The 20,971-nt window shown below is 42.7% G+C and overlaps 1 protein-coding gene across 2 annotated transcripts in view; it reads left to right on the top strand.

Moving 5' to 3' along the window:
• Arhgap10 (Rho GTPase activating protein 10) overlaps window positions 1-20,971 on the top strand; it is a 271,607-nt gene that overhangs the window by 134,136 nt on the left and 116,500 nt on the right. For both annotated transcript variants that reach the window (XM_036187947.1, XM_036187948.1), the window contains exon 13: window positions 885-950. In XM_036187947.1, coding sequence (XP_036043840.1) covers window positions 885-950 — 66 coding nt within the window. The remainder of the gene's footprint in view (window positions 1-884; window positions 951-20,971) is intronic.

Genomic DNA, 20,971 nt, shown 5'->3' with positions numbered 1-20,971 from the left:
AAAGCAAGATCTATAATTACATGCCAGTCTGGTCATAGGCAAACTTTTATATTAGAAAAAGTATAAAATTTCATTTTCAGATTGGACTTTTCTATTACATGAATTATCTATTTTAAATTCAAATTATGAAAATAGTAACATCAGTAAGAAGGCTTGGTGCATAGTGAAAACTACCAAAATGCTTATTGCTCAGAAAGCATTTAACAGAAACTTTTCCTAAAATTTTCCTTCCTTTGTTAAATGAAAAAGCTCAGACTCTCATTGAAAAGCTTTTGTGCATATTTGGAGTTTTCTGTAACTGAGCTGCTCTTAGGATTTTTGGCAAATACAGAGATTATTTCTGGGTAGCTTCTCTAAGAGATTGGTATTATTTTCTTTTACTATTTAAAATAATCTGTGCCTATTAACTTAGAATATTTTATGGTATAAGTTGAATTACAGTAATTGTACATCTTGATTTCATCATGAAGGCTTTCCTATAAATATATAAATTTTTCAGTTATGTCATTTACGTGGGAAATATCTTCAGCAGTCCTTTTTTCTCTTTTTTTTTTTCTTTTTTCGAGACAGGGTTTCTCTGTGTAGTTTTGGTACCTGTCCTGGATCTCATTCTGTAGACCAGGCTGGCCTGGAACTCACAGAGATCCACCTGCCTCTGCCTCCCAAGTGCTGGGATTAAAGGCATGTGCCACCACTGCCCGGCTATTTTCTTGTGTTTTTGTTTGTTTGTTTGTTTCTGTTTTTTGCTTTGCTTTTGCCTTCAGCAGTTTTAAAATGGTGAAACAAAAGTTCTACTACCTTAATTTTTTTTTTTTCTTCTTCTTTTTTTTTTTTTAAAGGGAAAGTAACTACTTGTCCCTTAATATTTTGTAACTTTCTTTTAGGTGCACAGTTGGATACCATGGGATTCACAATTCTCAGAAAATGCATCAGTGCTGTTGAGACCCGAGGTAAGGCATGCCTTGCTCTGCAGCTTTATTCCTGGAGGTGTGTTACACTGGGGACCTCTGCAGTGTTCCTGCATGGTCACGTGCTCCAGCATAAACACTCCTTCGCGTTATTCCTTTGTTGTGACAGTGTGGGTCTCTTTATTTTCCTCCCATGAAAGTGTGGGAGAACTTCACACATTCTTCTTTATGTTACAAAGTGACGCCATTGTTACAGTGGAGTCACATTAGCAGGTTAGATCAGCTATCACACAGATTCCACAGGGTAGACCAGTGGAAATCATGCTCATGGTTCTGGAGGCTGGAAGGGCAAGCTCAGGGGAGACAGGGCTAGTATTTCTGAGACCTGTGCCCTTGGCTTGCAAATGGCATCTCCTACCATGCCTTTTCTGTGAGTATGCGTGCCCCTGCTATCTGTTTTGTGTATTTAGAGTTGCTGTTTTTTTGTTTGTTTGTTTTTTTTTTTTTTTTTAGTATAAAGATTCAAGTGATGGTCATGGCAGTGTGTGTGTGTGTGTGTGTGTGTGTGTGTGTGTGTGTGTGTGTGTATCCCCAGTTTTAATAACCATACAATCTCCTTAAAGTCCTGTTTTTATTTATTTATTTATTTTTAATGTTACATTCCACGGTTCTGAGGTTTGGAACTTTACAGGGATACAGTTCAGCTCACACAAATCTTTGGAAGTATCGGCAGTTGGAAAAGCACATTTTGTTCAAACACCTTAAAGATGGTTTTCTTACTCTTGTGGGATCCTGTTAAACACGATCTTTGGGGCTGGGGTTAAACTCAGCTGTGGCAGAGGCTGGGATGTGCGCAGGCTCTAGGTCTGACTTTAACATGCACACAGACATATGCATCTTTACTGAAGTAAGAATTAAAGATAGTAAAATCCAGTGATCTTTTAAAATATAATATTTTCATTAATTCTTTGAGAATTTTATACATGCATACCATATTTTGGTCATATTTACCCCTACACTTCTGAATTCTCCCAGGACCATCCCTACCTCCTTCCAGCTTTATCTCATCTCTTTCAAGTGATCCACTGAGTATAGTTTTTGCTGCCTCTGTCCTCATGATGTGGGGTGTGCTGGATAGTTTCATGTCAACTGGACACAGGCTAAAGTCATCTGAGAGGAGGGAACCTCAATAGAGAAAATGCCTCCGTAAGATCAGGTAGTAGGCAAACATGTAGGCATTTTCTTAATTAGTGATTGATGGGGAGAGCCCAGCCCATTGTGGGTGGTGTCATCCCTAGGCTGGAGGTCCTGGGTCTGTAAGAAAGCAGACTGAGCAAGCCATGAGGAGCAAGCCAGTAAGCAGCACCCGCCATGGCCTCTGCATCAGTTCCTGCCTCCAGGTTCCTGCCCTGCTTGAGTTCCTGTCCTGACTTCCTTCAGTGATGAACAGTGATTTTGGAGCTTAAGCCATATAAGCACTTTCCTCCCCCACTTGCTTTTGGTTATGGTGACCCTAACTAGGACAGAAATCACCCACCGGAGTGTGGTGGATCCAGCAGGGATGGCACTTGGAAAGCAAACTGACTTCCCAGAAGCCACTGTCTACAGCTGCTCAATGAGTGGGGGTTCGAATGAACAGCTTTGAATTTCAGTCTGTTCCGTTGTGTTATTGCCACTGCCATAGCCATAGGTTTTGATCTCCTCTAGGTTCCTTTCTGCCCTTTGCGGTCACTTGCTACCCTGCCGTGGTCTTTGGCGTGCACTGGCCTGGTTTTTATCACGTCAGTTGTAGGGACATGTTAAATGTTTGTTTGATGGAACCATACATGCAGTTCCTAGTCTTTTGGAATCTATTTAACACATGGCTTTGAGGTTCTTTGTGCTGGATCCTGAACTACTTTTTTAAAAATCAAATCCTATTTGGACCAACAGCAGACAAATATTAAAATTTTGCTGTAGTCATCAGCACACCAAGAAGAGGGAACATTTTTTTTGAGTAACGTTATTTTAGATAAAAGCCATCATATATCAGAGAGTAACTAATAGAGATACTAGCATACCTTGGCTGGGTGGGGCCGTTTAGCAGTCTTGTTACCATTTCAGAACCAGTCAAACCACACATAGTTTGCTCATAAAATTATACCATGCATGATCCAGCACCATCATGAGAAGTTCATGGTATGTATGTATACCAATTTGAAGAATTTCATCAAACACTTGTTGCCAAGTCCTGCTGCACATTCATCACGTTGAACCTTTAAAGTACTGATCTGGGCTCTTATACGTAGTCCGACTTAATTGCTAGTGGCATGAGCTGGGAACTGGCTGTTTTAAAAGCTCCCACGTTTTAAAGTTATAATGTCCAGTAACAAAGTTTGGGTAGCATTGTGTTAGTAAAAACATTGCTTGTGTTGGAGAAAGAACTTACAGTTATTACCTTCACTATTGCTAGTGTCTGCTACTTGGGGATCTTTTTTCTTAACTTCTTTTTTTATAAAACAACAACAACCCAACTTAACCCAGAGAAAACAGGAAAGTTCTGAAGAAAGCAGCACGTGTTCTCAGTAAAGGGTAACCCATCACACTTTAGCCCCAGTGCTCGTCCGAATCCAGTCTGCTAACCAGTATTTATTGAGCAATCTCAAGGTGTAGAGCCTTGCCTCAGGCCTTTGGAATAGACAGTGAAGGTTGGTTCTATGAGCCCTTAATCCAGTAATAGTAGACCGAGCAGAAAGATTTGTAAGCAGTTGAGTTATTCTAGGTGATAACATAAAACTGTGGCAAGATTCACATTAAGAGAATCTTAGGGTCTAGAAAACACGAAGTGTTAAACAAAGACTGGTTTAGGAACAGGCTTTTAAGATTTAAAGGACGAGTGTTATAGTTTGGCATTCAGAGGATTGTCAGCTAAGATGTAGAGACAGGTTCAAACTTGATGGAACACAAGGGAAACAGCATGTACTCACAACAATGCACTTGATGGTGCAGGGGCTGGCTCAGTGCTGCAGGGTGCCAAAGAGCAAGCAGGCTTAAAACAGCAGAACAGAAGTGGCATTATGTGGGATGTACGGACTGTGCAGAGGGCAGTGCTCCCTAAGGACGGTGACCTGGGATGTGCGGACTGTGCAGAGGGCAGTGCTCCCTAAGGAAGGTGACCTGGGATGTGTGGACTGTGCAGAGGGTAGTGGTCCCTAAGGAAGGTGACCTGGGATGTGTGGACTGTGCAGAGGGTAGTGGTCCCTAAGGAAGGTGACCTGGTTGGGACAGTAAGTTTGCCAGGGGTGCAAATAGTTCAGTCATCTGAGTGACATCACCAGAGTCCTGTTGGTCAGTTAGTGCTTGGTTATTCTGCAAGGAATTTATTTGGGAAATAAAAAGGATCAAAGCCACACAGACATTTGTGACAGACCTGATGTCATATTCCAGGATCCCAGGGCCTGGGTTCAACCCTGGTCTGTGAAGGACCATTGTTGGTCTTTGGACAGTGAAACTGGACAGGAGTAGAGCAGCTGTGGATTAAAGAGGGATTCTCTTTGGCTTTCGGGGGACAAGAGTGGCCGTGGGAGGTTTCTGTGTGAGTGCTGTGAGAAGCCTACTCATGGGGTCCATGGAGCCTTGGAGACTTTAGGAACGTGAACACAGATGTAGAGGAAAGCCTCTGGCACACAGCTGACTGTGGCCGAATTTCAGTGTATTCAGCCAAGAGAATACAGTGTCAGGTGCTTTGTCGATGAGAACCCTGGGGGATTTGGGAACATTTGTCTAGTTCTAGTTCATTCATATCCCAAGCTTTGCTCTGCCCTCCTCCCTGTGGTGTCTACTGTGCAGCTACTTTCACTAGCCCTGTGTAGTAGCTCGACCTTTGTATCTACTGTGCAGCTTCGATGTTGCTCTTGGGATGGAGTGCTGTCAGCCCACACTTCTGGAGAAGGGTAATGGCTTAGCATTCTCTTTTGCTCTTCTGAAGCATCCCGATTCATGGCTGCCTGGAGGGTCTGACTCCTAAAAAATAAAATAAAAGACATATTTTGGCTCTCAGCGTTGAAGGTTCCAGCCCATGATCAGTTGCTCTGGTTGCTTTGGACCTGCGGTGAGGCGGCACAGCGGCAGACTGCAGTGGAGGAGAACCACTCAACATTTGGCCAGAGCTGAGAGAACAGAAGAGGGCCACCCTGGAAATGACCTGAGAACCTTCTGCCCGCCTTGCTTCCTAGATTCCAGTCCTCCAAGACATGGGACCTGGGAGTCATTTAAGGTCCACATTGTAGAGTTCTGCTTCTGGCCTCCCAAGGCTCTTGCTTATTTCATACTGTGAAATGCATGCAGTGTGTCTCCGAGAGTCCACGGTCTTTACTCTCAGCTCCACTCAGAATTAAACTCCAGGGTTTCTTCTGCCAAGACTCCAAAGTCTTATGTGGGGTCCCCATGGCCAGGAGGCAAAAGAGTGGCTTCAACTGTGGCCCTGAATCCACAGAGGAAGAGGACTTGACTTGTCCAGGTCCCACTGAAGGATATCAGAAGAAGACAGTGAAGGTGTTGGGGTGTGAATGGAGGTGATCCTTCCTGAGTGTGAGTCATCAGCTGAGCAGAAGAGGAGCGTGGTTGAGCAGGCACGCAGGTCCCTTTGGAAGGATTTGCCTCACTTCCAAGTGACAGGAAGCCGTGAGGTCTAAGCTCCTGTGAGGTACAGAACAATGCTTTGGAAGGCCCCTTAGCTTCTATAAAGAATTTGTACGATTTCACACACCTGCTTGTGGAGAAGCAAGAGCTAGCTCTGTGTTGGCCTCTGTCTTCTCCAGCTTTCTCTGAGTTGTTTTTGTCCCAAGACATTTGTGCTCCTCCTCTGTTGCTCACCCCTGCCTTTGTTAATTACTTTTCCTATGGTTATTTTGTTTCTGAGAATCCCATTTACTTGGATGGAGAAAATGTCTCCTCAGTCTCAGTGGGCTTTATTTCTGTCGAATGGAGGAAGAGTCAGTAAGTGATTGCTTTGGCCTGGACATTCCAGAGATCAGCCAGCATGCCATATTGGCAAATTGACAGATTACAGGTTGGTTATAAAATTGTTGGAAGGGTTTGTCTTTCTATATGTGGTTAGAATTAATATTTTCATGTAACATGCAGAGGAGCTTTCAATTTGTTGGGCATTTATGTCACCATCTTTCTGGATTATGAGCAATCCAGAAGATGGAGAAGGAGGGTCATATTGCACATGGAGGAGAGTAATGGTTCTAGAGTGGGAAGTATGATTATATAGTTTCCTTAAGTAAATAACTCCTTCCTAGAAAGGAAACATGCCCTTTTTTTTTTTTTTTTTTTTTTTTTTTTTTTGTGGGTCTGCAGAACACCCAATTTTGAGATATATGTACAGTATTGTAAGCAAAAACAGTAATTCTTTTGCTTAAAAACATCTTAGCTACTGTTTTTTAAATAGTCATTATGTTAAAACTAAGTTTGTATGTCACTTTTGTTTATGAAGTTTCTCTTAAAAATCTTCCATATGTGCATAATTTGAATATTCACTTTAATTTTCTGGAGCATGTCATTAAAATGTTGGTCTAGGCAGGCTGTCAGTTATCAAATTCAGCATTGTAACAAGCTGTGAGTTCATGGGTAGATAAGTCATGTTCGACCTTGATTTGTCACATGTAGAATAATTTCTCTTCCTTTGAACAGCAAAGTTTTAGATTTTGGGGGTATTTTCCTGACACCGGCTGAAGATTGTGCCGCTTCGGCTGGTGGGGCTGATGATGAGCTAGGGCAGAAGATAATATATAGTTTCACTATTAATCTTTGGAGATGGGTTTGGGTGGGAAGGTGCCCAAGTGGAGTGGCAGCATATTTTACCATGATAGCACATCAATCTTAACTCACCAAGGGCAAATTCCAAGCAAAATGAAGAAAATAAAGAACAGCTGTCCTCAGAAAACTCACAAGTAAACTGGCTTCTCACTAGCTGTCTCTTTTTAGTCAGAATGGGTGTGAGGTGAGCGTGGGTGGAAGCAGAGGACAGTCTCACGTGGGAGGGAGCAGAAGAGCCGTGTGGTGTCTACAGAAATGCAAATGCAAAATTGAAATACCGCAACCAGGCAAGTCGGGCTGAATAAGAAAACTCAGTCTGAAAAACTATTAGCTTTACATGAATGTCTGAGTTAAACTAGTAAGGATGAATATTTGCAAAAGGCTGGAATGGCCCATGTCCCTGCGTACCTCAGGTTCATGTAGTTGAAGGTTGATGCTGTTAATTCTTCTCTTGTTCAAGCGGCTTCTTTTCTCAGCCAAGAGGTCTTCAGCTTTCTTTCATCTTCTGTTTATCTCTGGTTTTGTTCACTTTCCTCCTGCTTAGCCCTTAAATCCATACAATAGGAGTGAGCTTTGTCTAGTAATTATATGAGAGATCTAGCTTCTGGGTATATTTGGGGTTTTTGGTGTGGTGCCGGGTCAGAAAAACAGCAGTGCCGTAGTTTCAAGTCCTGGTGCATGTGTGTTTGGACAGAAGACTTGTGGACTTGGTGGATTTCTGTTGGTAGTTTCTTGCTACAGGCTAGCTGACTTGGTTTTGTGTGTTTACACCAAAGCCTAGTAAGTTTGTGATGTTTTATCTTAATGTCTTTCATTTTCTTAGCGCAATGGGTGATCATGGATTCTAAAGCCAGGCCTCCTTGGCACCTCAGCCTGACCCTTATCAGGATGCCGCCGGCATCACCTTCCTTTTAACATCCATGAAGGAGGCTGTTGCCTGTGTCTCCTTCCTATCATTGTTATGGTAATGGTACGTGTTGACTTCTCCCGACTAACATAGAGGTAAATTTAGCAGCAGGTGCTACTGATAATTAGGAAGTACCATTAGTGCGAGGCTTATGAACACTGATGAACTTTTAAGTCACGGTTCTTTCCCATCATGGCAGTTTCCATAGGGCACCAATTCCCCTGCAGTCATGTGATCCGATCATTTGGTGTGGCTTCTGTATCATGCAGCAGAATTAGCTGATTTGGCTTTGAGCTGGGCACGGATGGCAGCATCAGGAAAAGGCTGGACAGTTTCAGATGCTTTCATCTGCTTGAGGTAGGAATAAAACGAGACTTCCGGAAAGCAGGAGCTGACTTCCACCTTGTGTCTGAGGTTCTTTTCTAACTTATGTTAGTCAGAAATTTCTGTTACTTGACTTTGAGTGGTGCATATCAGTGATGAGTTTGAAAATACTTTCCTTTGGCTGCCCCATCCGTCCCAGCTGACGTTAAAACTTGTACTTTCCTGGCCACACATGTGATTAGTGGACTTCAGTCGGTAGTTCTCGGGTCATTCCCCACAGGAAGGATGCTGGAGGATACAGTGTCTGGGAGATGGTGCCGTGATGAACTCCAGCCCAATTCTAAGACAGTTAATAGCAGCTTAAAGAAGGAAGGGCTTGTGAGGCCCAGAGTTCAAGATGCAGTCCATCATGGGGAAGAAGTCAAGGCAGCCAGAGCTAGAAGCAATTGCTCATGTGACCTCCACAGTCAGGAAATAGAAGGACAAATGCTTGTCCTCAAGCTGACTTTCTCCTGTTTATGCATCTTGGAACTCAAGCTCTTGGAAGGATGCTCCACAATTGAATCTGTCTTCCCTTTTCAGTTAACCTAGTCAAGAATATCCCTCACGGGCATGCCCAGCTTCTAAGCTAACCCAGAGATTCCCTCACAGATGTGAGGAGAGGCATTGTCTGTGGGTTATTCTAGGTCTTGTCCAGGTGACAGTATTAACTGTCATAGACGTCCTTGGGTTTATACCACATTCCTGATATGAGTAGGCTGAGTGGTGTCTTGGAGACTGGCAATAGAAAAAGATTCTTGAAGTAGAGACAACGGTTCATGTGTGAGTCTCGGTAGCTAGAGCATGGCCTTTGGTTGCTTCTTTCACCCTCAGTTACCAAGAACATTGCAAAGGTGACTGACATACACCTGTCCTCACTTCCTTATAAAAGGAAGAGGACTGTCTTTCTAAGGCTGTAAGTAACCTATTCTGTGCTCCAGAGGGTCGGATTGGAGCAGAATACACCAAGACAAGTTTTTGTTGGGTGTTGGTGTGTGGTTTGTATAAGGAGATGCCTTATGAGCAGTTGAATGCCTTGTGGCAGGTCATGGCTTCTGGGCCATGCTGCTTTCTGGCTCCACAGGCTGTGTGAGTGATTGACAGGTTAGAACAGCTGCATGTTGAGAATAGTCTGAGGGTTGGATTGATGAGGATTGGATGGTAAAAGATGGAAAGCAGAATGGTTGTTAGGATTTGGGATATAATTATGTAAGAGGTGATGGTGATTTAAACTAAGGTATATACAGCATGATGATGCCTCAAACATTGAATATAGAACTGTTGTATGAACAAGTAGTCACACTCCTGATTGTATAGCCAGCAGAAATGAAGCCAGCATGTTGAGTACACACCTGCAGTATTATGTACAATAGTCAAGAAATGGGAGCAAGCCAAATGTCCAGCTGCTGAATGGAGAAAGAAGATGTAGTGTGTGTGCACATACAGAGAGCTGTTCAAACACGACAAAGATGCAGTCTTGTTGTGTGCAGAACACCAGAGGTTGCTAGATGAATGGAAAGAACCTGGATGTGGAATGGCTGGCACTGGACTGCATCTCTATGAGCTCACTCACGGAGATGTTCTGAGAAAGTGGCTGTCACAGAGGTTGGGAGTCGAGTGGTGGCTACCGTGGGCTGAGGGGAGAGGAGGATGGGAGATGGAGAGAGGTTGGACGGTAGATATGTTAGAGTGAACTAGGAGTGAGAGCTGCTTGTGTGTAGTGGGGATTGCAGAGAGCAGATTCCAGAAAGCCAATGGAAGAACTTGAATGCTGCAAGAGACAAGCATGGTTAACCTGATGGAAATATCTTACTTATGTATGTGCTGATATGCTCTAAACATTGTACAGTTTTTGTATTTTTCTGTAACAGCTAAAAGTTGATATTGACTGTGGAAAGAAGGCAGGAAGTGATGGAGAAGAGGAGACATTTGACAAGAAAACAGACCAGTGGCTGCAGGAAGGAGAGTAGAGGCTGGCTAAGCTTACCCAAGCCAAGGTGCACAACACATTTAGCCCAGGGAGAGATGCGAGATGAGTAGCAGGTTTGATAGGACTGTAGTTTGTGTCTAGCTTTTCTGAATCCAAGGTTCATGTGACATGTCTGTAGGAAGTCTGTTGAAGCTGAGAGGAGAGAAGGAAGATGTCACAGAGGTGAAGTTTGATGGTGCAAAGGAACCCATGGCCCTGGGCGTAACGAGGCTAACCAGAGAATCCACATGGGTCCTTGTGTTGAGGGGATGACAGGAAGATAAAAATGAAGAAAGTCAACGGTAGTATGGGTCTACTGTTGTAGTTCTAGCTAAGTGATAGAGCACTCAGCATGTACAAGGAAGGCCCCTGGTTCAATCTGCAGCATTGTCCACCCTCCTCAATAAGGTTAGTTAAAAAGAGGTCAGGGGAGTACAGTATGATAGAATCCACAGGGGAGATCCCTTGTCTGCTGGGTCACTCCAGAAAACTGACGTCAAAACAAGAAGCAACATCCTCCTACCTGTGGTCTAGAGTGCTCAGAAGGTTGTCTTAATGGGTTTTCTCACAAGAGAGAGCCCTACGTGATGGTGCCCTCCCCCAAGGAACTCAAGTAGGGGGAGGTGTGTGATGGTGCCCTCCCCCAAGGAACTCAAGTAGGGGGAGGTGTGTGATTGTGCCCTCCCCCAAGGAACTCAAGTGGGGAAGTGTGTGATGGTGCCCTCCCCCAAGGAACTCATGTGGGGAGGTGTGCCCTCCCCCAAGGAACTCAAATGGGGGAGGTGTGTGATGACTGTGGACCCTTCACAAGTGGAAAAAGGTAGACCAGGCCTCCCATCCATGTGAGCTGCATAGGTCTTAGCTCTTTACCACAGTGAGCACAAGGAGATGGAGTCTCCGCAGGCTCATCTCAGGGGGTTAGGGTTAAAGTAAAGTATAAGGAGACACATTTCTGAAGAACAGAACAAATTAGATGTGGACACGGAGGAAGGAAGAGGAGAGGAAATATGTAAGTTTGTGTTCTGAACAAACTGGAAGTGAGGACAGCACACTCTTGACTTGCTCATCTACATTTGCATTAATTCATCCCAGAATGTCACCTGCCTCCCTGTACATACTCTGCACGGACGTATGCAGACATGCTAGCAGCAGAGGAAAGATCTAGCCATGCCTGAGCATCTCTACAACACCTTAAGAGGCCTCTTCTCTGGCAGATAAAATATCTGAGTGGGATCTGCTTTAGACACTATCTAAAATTCTAACAGATATTTGCTATCTTTAGAGTGCTACAGGTTCTGTCTCAGTCTCCAGACAGCTCAGTAGTGGTTAAGCAAGTACATCATTTAATAGGCTTGGTTCTACTGGTGGTTTAGAATAAATTAGAGTAAGCCTGTCACAGCCATGCTGCTTGTCCTAGGAACACTGAGGAGAGACTGAAGGACACATAGTCGTAGCTGGTGCCTCTGAGATCCTAGGATAGGTGTGCATTAGGTTTCTGGGAGAGTTTGGACCCTAGGAGCTCCTCTCTGTTCCCCTGAAGCTTTGCTTTGGTCTCCATCTAAGCATTTCGTCTGCTCGCTTGGATGGTTATTCACGACATAGCAGTGAATCCTTCTACAGTGAAACAGAGACCATGTTTGGTGTGAACAGGAAGTAAGGACAGTTGTGTTGATGTGTGGTTCATTTGATCCACCTTCAAAAGTAGCTTCTAATAAACAAAGTACCCACTGTATTGAGACTCACATTAGAGAGGATGAGTGTTAGCAAGACTAGGTGTGTCTTTGGAGTCCCAACCTTTGCCTTATGTGGAAGCGCACCGGCTTAGATCTGGCACCAGTGTTTGCCTTTTGCCACTCTCTTCTTGTGCTGGGTTGGGAAGTAGGAGTGATGTGTTGGTCCTACTCAGAGGCCATCGTCCCTGTCACGTGGCTCAGGGCTTTTTTATCTTTATTTCCTGCTGTATGTCCTACTTTCCTGCTTCCTCCATGTCTGTCTGTCTGGTTTTGGGCATCTCCCTTTCTTTCTCCCTTATTTTCTCTTCTCCTCCTTCTACATATTCTCTCTGCCTGCCAGCCGTATCCTTCTACTACCACCTAGCTATTAGCCATTCAGCTTTTTATTAGACCAATAGGATGCCACAGGCAGGCAAGGTAAAACACATGTAACACATCCTTCATCATTATAAACGCAGCACAAAAAAATGTAGCCCACCTTTACACAGTTAAAGTAATATTTCACAATGGATTTCACCCTTCTTTTACCTTCTTGTGTCTTAACCTCACCCATCTTGCTTCTTCAGCATCCTTAGTAGAACCCTCTTAATTTTGATGTCCTTTTCTGAAGGCAGAAGTTTCTGTCCCGCCCACCAATTCCCAAATAACTGACATAGAGACTCAGTATTAATTACAAATGCTCGACTGATAGCTCAGGCTTGAATACTAACTAACTCTTACAACTTAAATTAACTTATTTCTATTAATCTATGCATTGCCTTGTGGCTTGACGTGTCCTCCAGCATGTCTTGCTCCCTCTGTGTCTCCTGTCTACTCCTCTGACTCCACCCTTCTTCCTCCCAGTATTTTCAATTTGTATGTCCTGTCTATACTTCCTGCCTGGCTACCAGCCAGTCAGTTCTTTATTAACCAATGAGAGTAATATATATTCACAGTGTACAGAAGGATTATTTCCTCCTTTTTGTCTAATTAAAAAGGAAGGTTTTTAACCATAACTTAGTAAAACTCTATACAACAAAACAAAAAGTAAGAATTACAGTATCCAATCCATTTGTATTTGGCATATTTAGAGAAAATACTCTGTTTTTTTTTTTTTATCACATTTATATGACTTTAAAGTTTTATACCTAATTTACCTTTCATCATAACTAAGGAAAACTTCTATGGCTAGCTAGTCTTCAGGAACATTGGGCTGCCTAGACAGTTACACTAGGTTCTTCTGTGACATTGGGGTATCCATCTTTGGCCCACAGGCCTGGTATAGCTGACAGACATTTCTGAAAAGCAGAAAAATTTGAAGGACTGTCCTACTTTATCTTGGCCAAGTTCAGCAGTCACCATTTTTGCATCATGCTGATCCAGTTGGGACAGTACACTGTCAGCAATTGAGGCAAGGGTAGTTTTTTCCCCAAGTGGCTAACTTTTGCCATAAAGAAAGTAAATTGTATGTGGAGATTCTTTGATGCCCATCATCTTCTCTGAAGTAGATTGATGCTGTCAGGAGCAGATATGTCTTACTGTCATGAAAAGCCTTAGGTTATTAAACATAATAAATGCCATGTTCTTTAGGTCTTTGAAGTGTTTGAAGACCATTTATATATCTAAGAATATCTGTTTATGACCTTGAAAATATACCTAATATTAATGTAAGTTTGACTGTTATAAATGACTAATTATTAATCTGTACTTCTTATTTATACATTATATATTTTTTGAATGAGTTGCATAAGTACAATATCCCAAACAAGAGTAGAAAATACATACAGCATAACAGAAATTGTAGCTGGAGACCTTCTCTCCAGCCCCCGCCAAGCCTTGTCAGTCCGATAGACCACTTATAAAATAAACACACAGACATTTATATTATTTAAACTCCTTGGCCATTAGCTCAGGCCTACCATTGTCTAGCTCTTACTCTTATATTCAGCCCATTTTTATTAATCTATACTTTGCCATGTGGCTCATGGCTTACTGGTACCTTACATCTTCCTTGTCCTGGTGGCCACTGGCAGTGTCCTCTTCTGCCTTCCTCTTCTCTCAATTCTCCTCTCTGTTAGTCCCGCCTATACTTCCTGCCTGGCTACTGGTCAATCAGTGTTTTATTTACCAATCAATCATCCACAGCAAGAAATAACTTTAAATTTGTAGCAATAAACTAAAATCTATACCAATGTGTGGTTATATATTGTGTACCCTAATAAACTTGTCTGGGGATCAGAGGACAGAGTCAGCTACTAGATTAGACATTGAGGTCAGACACTGGTGGCACACACCCTTAATCCTATCACTTGGGAGGCAGAGAGCCTTCTGGATCTCTGTGAGTTTAAGGTCACACTGGGCTACATGAGATTGATCCAGTCTAGGAGAGAAACAGAGCCAGGCAGTGGTGGCACACACCTTTAATCCCAGCACTTGAGATCTCATACCTTTGCTTGGAAAGCACATATGCCTTTAATCTCAGGAAGTAATATAGCAGGGCAGAGAACGGTATATAAGGCGTGAGGAAACAGGAACTTACTGTCTTTAGGCTGAGGATTTTGTAGAGGTAAGAACTAGTGACCAGCTGTTCTGCTTCTCTGATGTCTGGCTCTGGGTTATTTGTTAAAAGACCATCTAAGATTCGAACAACACCAGTGTAAAATATTTTGAGATTAGCAGTTGTTTTTTGGATTAAAGTAGATTCAATAATCTACCCTTTCCCCTCATCATTTTTTATATCATATCCCCCTTTCTTCCTTTAGAAAGAGATCTCTGAATTTAACTCCTTTGTGTAGTTTTTCTTTTTTGACTATGAGCGATAACAATTTGTAACCAACTACCCAAACAATGACAAACATTTATAATCTATTGAATACCCCCCCCCCCCATCCTACTCTTAGGAATGTGAGCAATGTTCTTTAGACTACTTCCTGTTGTTTGTGGGTGCTGGTATCTTTGGGGGAACCTTGAGAAAATTAGGATAATGGTTAAGTCTTTTCTGTAGTGAGGCTGGTTCATCTCAGATGGAAGCCTTAAAGCTATTCTGGATGCTGGATCACCTGGGCCATCCATTATTGTTGATGTCTGTTCCTGTGTTCTAAATATACATAAACTTTATTTAAAAGGTAACGTACATATTTGTATCAATATGAGTATAGACTGTGCATTGTACACAAGTCAGCCAAAGATGATTTTTTGTTTTGTGTTTGAGCAGGTAAAATGTATATCGTGTGTCTTATAGTTCTTACAGGTTTGTTTCTTTATGTCTGTAGTCAGAATTTCAGGGTGTCTTCCTCAGTCAGACCTGATCATCTTTAAACTGGAATAAAACCACAGCTTCTCATTTTCTGTGGAGATAAAAGTGTAACCTCTCCCCCAAAGTAACACATCTTTTGACCTAAATTTTGAAGTCAAGATATTTTAAAAATATATCTGTTGATTTAGTCTAGCAGTTTTTATAATCCAGTATCTTTTAGCAGCCCCCAAATTCAAAGACAACACAATAGCATACAGGATGCACACTTTCTGTGCATTTTTCACTATGGGCTTCTTTCTTTTATATTACTTCATTCCCTTTTTAAGGACTTTATTATATATTATGAATGTTTATAATGTTTATACTTTTTCTTTTTTCTCCCAAGCCTATCTATGTATATTTTTAAACACTGTAACCCGTTGAGAGGTTTTTTCTGAATCTGTCTTTAGTTTATATCTGTAATCTTTTCTGTCTGCATGAGCAAAAGCCCAGACTCACCACATAATGTGCTGGTAGAGCTTGTGCTGGCAGTTCAAGCCTGCACACAGCCACTGGAAGATGCCTCTCTGTACAGTGGCCCATGTGAGAGAGGTTGCCGGAACCCACCATGATGCTTACTTAGCTTATAGCGTGCTGGCAGCTACCAGGAGATGCATCTCTGCACTGTGGCCAGCATGAGAAACCCTAGACTAGGAAGCCCAATTTGACTCCTTTTTTGTGTATTTAGAACCCTTCTGTAAAATCCTTTTCAGGTTTTATGTGGATCTTCAGTATGTGATGGTGGGTGCTCTCTGTTTTCCTACTCTTCCCAGATTGACATCAGAGGAAAAGGAGATCCTCGTCCTCCTGAGTCTATCTCCTTTCTCTCATAGTGACGATCTCTTCCATTTTCTTGAAGATAACATTTCATTCTTTATTTCTGAGTAGAACTTCATATGTGAGGCTTGTTCCTGTGTTTTGCCAAGTGTTATGCCGCTCAGTCTTCACAACAACCCCATTTCACTAGGATCCCCAGTTTTTAGATGAACAACTTGCGGATCTCACAGCAAGGAAGTGGCAGAATGGGAAGTTTCTAGGTGTTGGAGGTAACCTTAACTTGTAAGGGTTTATGCCTGATGACCTCAACAAGTTTGTATTACAGGATTGGGCTTTGCTTACACAGCTGCACCCCTCTTCTTCTGTGCTTAGAAGTGGCCTCTTCATTGTTCAATATGTGTGGAGCTACAATGATGGCTCGCCTTCTCCAGTTACATTGGTAAATCTATGCCCTGTTAAAACACAGTAACTCATGTTTGGCTCTGTCCACGCATATTTAAGATGTTAATACAGAATGTCTAACAGAACCTGAGAATGTCATGTGTCCCTGAGTTTCTGCAACTTATGTATCAGCCTGTTTAGTTTTCTGCAACCCAATGAAATAATAGGTGGGAAGTGTGTACTGTATGTAGGCTGGATGTGTATTTATTAAGGATGAGTATGTATATATATGGAACATAAGTTTACATTTTTTGTTCCATGACATGAAATAATATTTATGAGTTTATGTTTTTTTAAAGTTATCTATATAGCATGTCATTTTTGGCCATGCTGTGAGGATTTTTTTTACACAGTTTTTATTGATTTTATGTATACTGTTTTTCCTTTTGTTTTTAAATCTTTTTGATTACATATAAATATGTGACTTTGTAATTAAAATATACTAAAAATAATGGTTATTATTTGCATATGCTTGAAATTGTCTGCTTTTTTTCATCATAGAATCCATAGAGGAATTTGCTTTTGCAGTGCTGGTGTGATACATAGATTTCCTTTGTGTTTGTGTATGCACAGGTGTATGTGTGTCTGTACATATGTGTGTGCATACATGTCCTACTGAAAATGAGACCTTGCGGACTTCTGATGTAAATTCTGTGAATGTGAATATGAACGTGAATGACCCTACTGTCATCACAAACAGATGCAAGTGAAAGATTCAGTCATTCTACAGTTGTTAAGGACCTTGTTGGACACCAGGTGCTCAGCAGGTTGCTAGATGAGAGCTGAGCGAATGTTGGTTTTTAGGCCGATGGAGTGTGATCATTTATTTCTGTAGAGTCAGGAAGCTGTAAAAAATTTTTTTTGTTTTGTTTTGGTTTTGTGAGACAAGGTTTCTCTGTGTAGCTTTGCGCCTTTCCTGGAATTTACTTTGGAGACCAGGCTGGCCTTGAACTAGCAGAGATCCACCTGCCTCTGCCTCCCGAGTGCTGGGATTAAAGGTATGCACCACCACCTCCCTGTAAAATATTTTGAAAACAATTCTGTGTCTGTTTGCACCTGAGTGCTTATGTTCCCCTTTGGACCTGATACTGGTACTGTTTTTGTTTTACATATGAGCATAGGAGATGAGAATTCTCACAAGCCATCAGTTTCTTAGCCCGTTGCCCATTTCGTTCATTGACTTCCTGGCTTTACTCATTACATGGTAGCATGTGAGGTGTGCAGATGGCGTCAATAAGTGGAGGGCCTGCTCCTGAAGCCAGAGGAAGGTGACCTCACGGCCACCAGTCTCTGATTGCTCTCCTTTACCTTTCCAGTTGTCATTCTGTTTCTTTTTGTTACTTTACCTCTTTGCCTGGGAATGAAAAGTCCTCAGTTCTTGGGAAATTAGATGTCAGGTAGCCTGCCGGCTTGTCTTTCCAGTTTCTGTTCACTTATGTTCTCACTGTTCACGTTTCCTGTATTTTTGTTGTCTGCCTCCTTTATTCCAGAAGCCATCCTTGTTTTTGGTGTCCCCGCCCTTGCTGTTTTTCTTACTCAGTCTCCTGACTTGTCACTCACAGCTTGCAGTGGTCTGGATCTGACTGTGGAGTCCATGACTTGGAAACCCAGTGGGAGGCGCAGCAGGGTTGAGAGGCACTTAGGTCAAGTGCGCTGCCAGAGGAGTGGAAGCCTGCAGTTGTAGAGTGCATCATTAGTTCATTCCTGACCCCCACACCCTCTCCTGTGCTCCCCACACCCTCTCCTGTGCTCCCCGCACCCTCTCCTGTGCTCCCCATTGTCTCCCCTGTACCCTTGCCCTGTGACGGGACCATGGCAGGTCAGGAGAGACATTTCAGCATACCTGCTTTTCTCAGTGACTGCAGGCTGCCATCAGCCTCTCGAGGTTCACCCGTGTCTACTGTGCCTCAGCCATGAAGAGAAAGGAAACCTTTGCCTATAAAAAATGAAGAGGGCAAAATTTTTGTTAAATCTAGAAAATTACCACTTATGTCCTGAAAAATGTCTAATAATGTATATACTCTAACTTGTTCAATTCAGAATTCTATTTTGCCCTAATCTTTATAGCTTTAAATTAATTTTAAGACACACATAGTTTGTTCCCACTGGTCATACACCAGGTACCATCAAAACAGAGTAGTTCCTGGGTAATTTATGTACTGGGGATGAGCTATGTAGGGTGAAATTCAGGTACACATTTGTTTAAAAACTCTAAGGCTGTATGCGTTGTGGGGTTTAGATTTTTTTTTTTTAAGTTAAAATGGAGTACATATTATGTACTGTGTGCTTCTTCAGATCGGCCAGGTATGAAGGCCACTTTGAACATGGTGAAAAGGAGCATTCTCATTGAGCGAGGAAGTAAGGGTTAACCTGGGGTTAGGCTGGGTGCTCTCAGACCTGGTTTCAGGAATTGTGAGTAACAGAGTATGAGCTTGTCTTAAAAATATATGAAACATTGAATTTAGGAAGGAACTAAATGTGAGTTACATTAGGAAAAAAAAAAAAAAAGAAACAGGCAGACTTCTGTGGGAGAAAGAAGTTGGGTTGTCCCTGGATTTGGCTTAATGAGAACGTGCTTTACTCCATGCCTTGCCGGTGGGAAGCTGGAATCCTGATTGGCACATGTTTGGTGACTAAATCATGGCAGGTGAGTAAGTTTGTGAGGATGAGGGGGCAATGTTCTTGTTAGCTGAGGTACCAGCCTGAATGGAGCCACAAAGGATGGTTTGATCATCGTTATTTGTATGTGACAGTCTGTAGTCTGTTGTAATTAAAACTCTGTAAGGAGCACAGGTGGATAGATGAGGCAAGGGCCTGTTACGTGTGTGTAGTGTAAATATGGTGAGAGGACTGTTCAGGGGGAGAGACCACCGGTGTTGGAATGGATTCTGGTTGTGTTTCTTTAGAAGGTCTCTTAGTAATGAGTATGTACAGTGTGCATTCTACAGGAAGAATACCCCCTGACCTGTTGGATGTAGAAGCAGTAAAGGAAGAAGTCAGGGCTGACCCCAGAATTCTAGCTCTGGGAGATGGGCATTACTGTCCTTCTCATTAAAAGAGGGCTTTTGGAGAAGAAGCTGGCCAAGCTGTGCTAAGCATGGTGGCACACTGCCTACACTTTAGCTGCCTGTGGCTGATACATTGCTGTGAACGCGTGTGTGCTCGGGGATGCAAGGCGCCCACTGGCTCTTGGTCAGCCTTTAAGAACAGCGTAAGAAGAGATACAAGAGTGCGTAAGACTTGATTATTTTAGGTGCCATTTCCAAACTGCCTTTTTGTACAGGACCTACTTAAATTTTATTAAAAAGAGGAAAAACTGTGGAGCTGTCATTCTTTCCGCCTTTGATTATGTCTTAGTAATTAACTCTAGTTCTCACAGGTTGATGAATTTGAACCTGATCAATTATCTGATCGTAATCAGGCACAGAGTGGTCATCATTGCTCAAGTGACATTCTTGCTTCATCTTTGTGTTTTTGGCACTATTCATAAATGCTTGCATCTGTTTGACTTGCTCTTCTGACTCTGTCATTGAAGTCAAACTACTTAAACTGAGTAGTGCTGAACGAAGTCCGGGGTGTTAAAAACCCTCAGGACATGCCTTTTGGGAGGAGGAAGGGAACGGGTTCAGTTTTTTCCCCTGTTGGAGACTTGAATGTTCTGATTCTTGCTTCTTGGCGGTTTCCTTTGCGTTTTTTTTTCTGGTTCTTTGCAGGGCTGTGCTATCCCCCACCCCCTCAGTTGTATCTGTTCCTCCTTAGGGAGGGGTTCTCTGCTGCTGGGGTCGTCTGGATAAATGTGTCTAGACCGTGAGCTAGTTCTGCCTTCCTGACTCTAATGAGACCTTGAGAGAAGGGCGTCAGCCATTGCATAGGATCATATGGTGCACCATTTATAACATAGACATGATCTCTCCCACATCCCTGGGAGCTAGAACCCCAGGATAAAGTCCCCAGCATGGTTTGTTTCTTCTGAGGGTTTTTCCTTGCCTGTAGGTGACTTTTTTTCTTCTTGTGTCTTTATGTGGTCTGTTCCCTGTCACTGTCTATTTCCAGATACATTTCTTCTTAGGGTGTAAGCCACGTTGACTGGGGCCACCTGATAGACTGATTTCAAATTAATACCTCTTTTAAAGACCTTTATCTAAACAAAGGGTTGCTGGAGAGATGGCTTAGTGATTAAGAGCACTGACTGCTCACCCAGAGGACCTGGGTTTGACTCCCAGTACTCATTGGTGACTCAACTGTAACTCCAGTTATGGGGAATCAGGTGTCCTTTTCCGGCCTCTTTGTTGCTGCATGTGTGTAGTGTATGCATATATGTGTAGGCAGAACACCCATAAAAAAGAAAAATAAAGGTGAAAAAGATTATCCCAGCAGTGGTGGCGCACGCCTTTAATCCCAGCACTCGGGAGGCAGAGGCAGGGTGATCTCTGTGAGTTCGAGGCCAGCCTGGTCTGTAGAGAGAGTTCCAGGACAGCCAGGGCTACACAGAGAAACCCTGTCTCAAAAACAAAACACCCAAAAAAAACCCCAACAGCAAAATAACAATAACAACAACAACAACAACAACAAAAAACCCAAAAAAGGAAAGAAAAGAAAAAGAAAAAAAATTAAATACAGGATTAGAAGTTTAACATGTAAATGTTGTGTTTCACACTTGGTTCTGTAACCCCTAACGGGGCCCCCTCCCCCCTTCGCACACACTATTTGAGAACCTTAGAAAATGAGTGGCGAAGGGCAGGGGACATAGTTTGGTGGTATAGTACTTGCCTAGCATGCTTGAAAGCTTACATTCAA

The sequence above is a fragment of the Onychomys torridus genome, chromosome 5 (genome assembly GCF_903995425.1).
Source record: "Onychomys torridus chromosome 5, mOncTor1.1, whole genome shotgun sequence".
NCBI lineage: Eukaryota > Metazoa > Chordata > Mammalia > Rodentia > Cricetidae > Onychomys > Onychomys torridus.
Note: the sequence above shows the minus strand (reverse complement) of the source record. Positions and strands in the feature narration are given on the sequence as shown.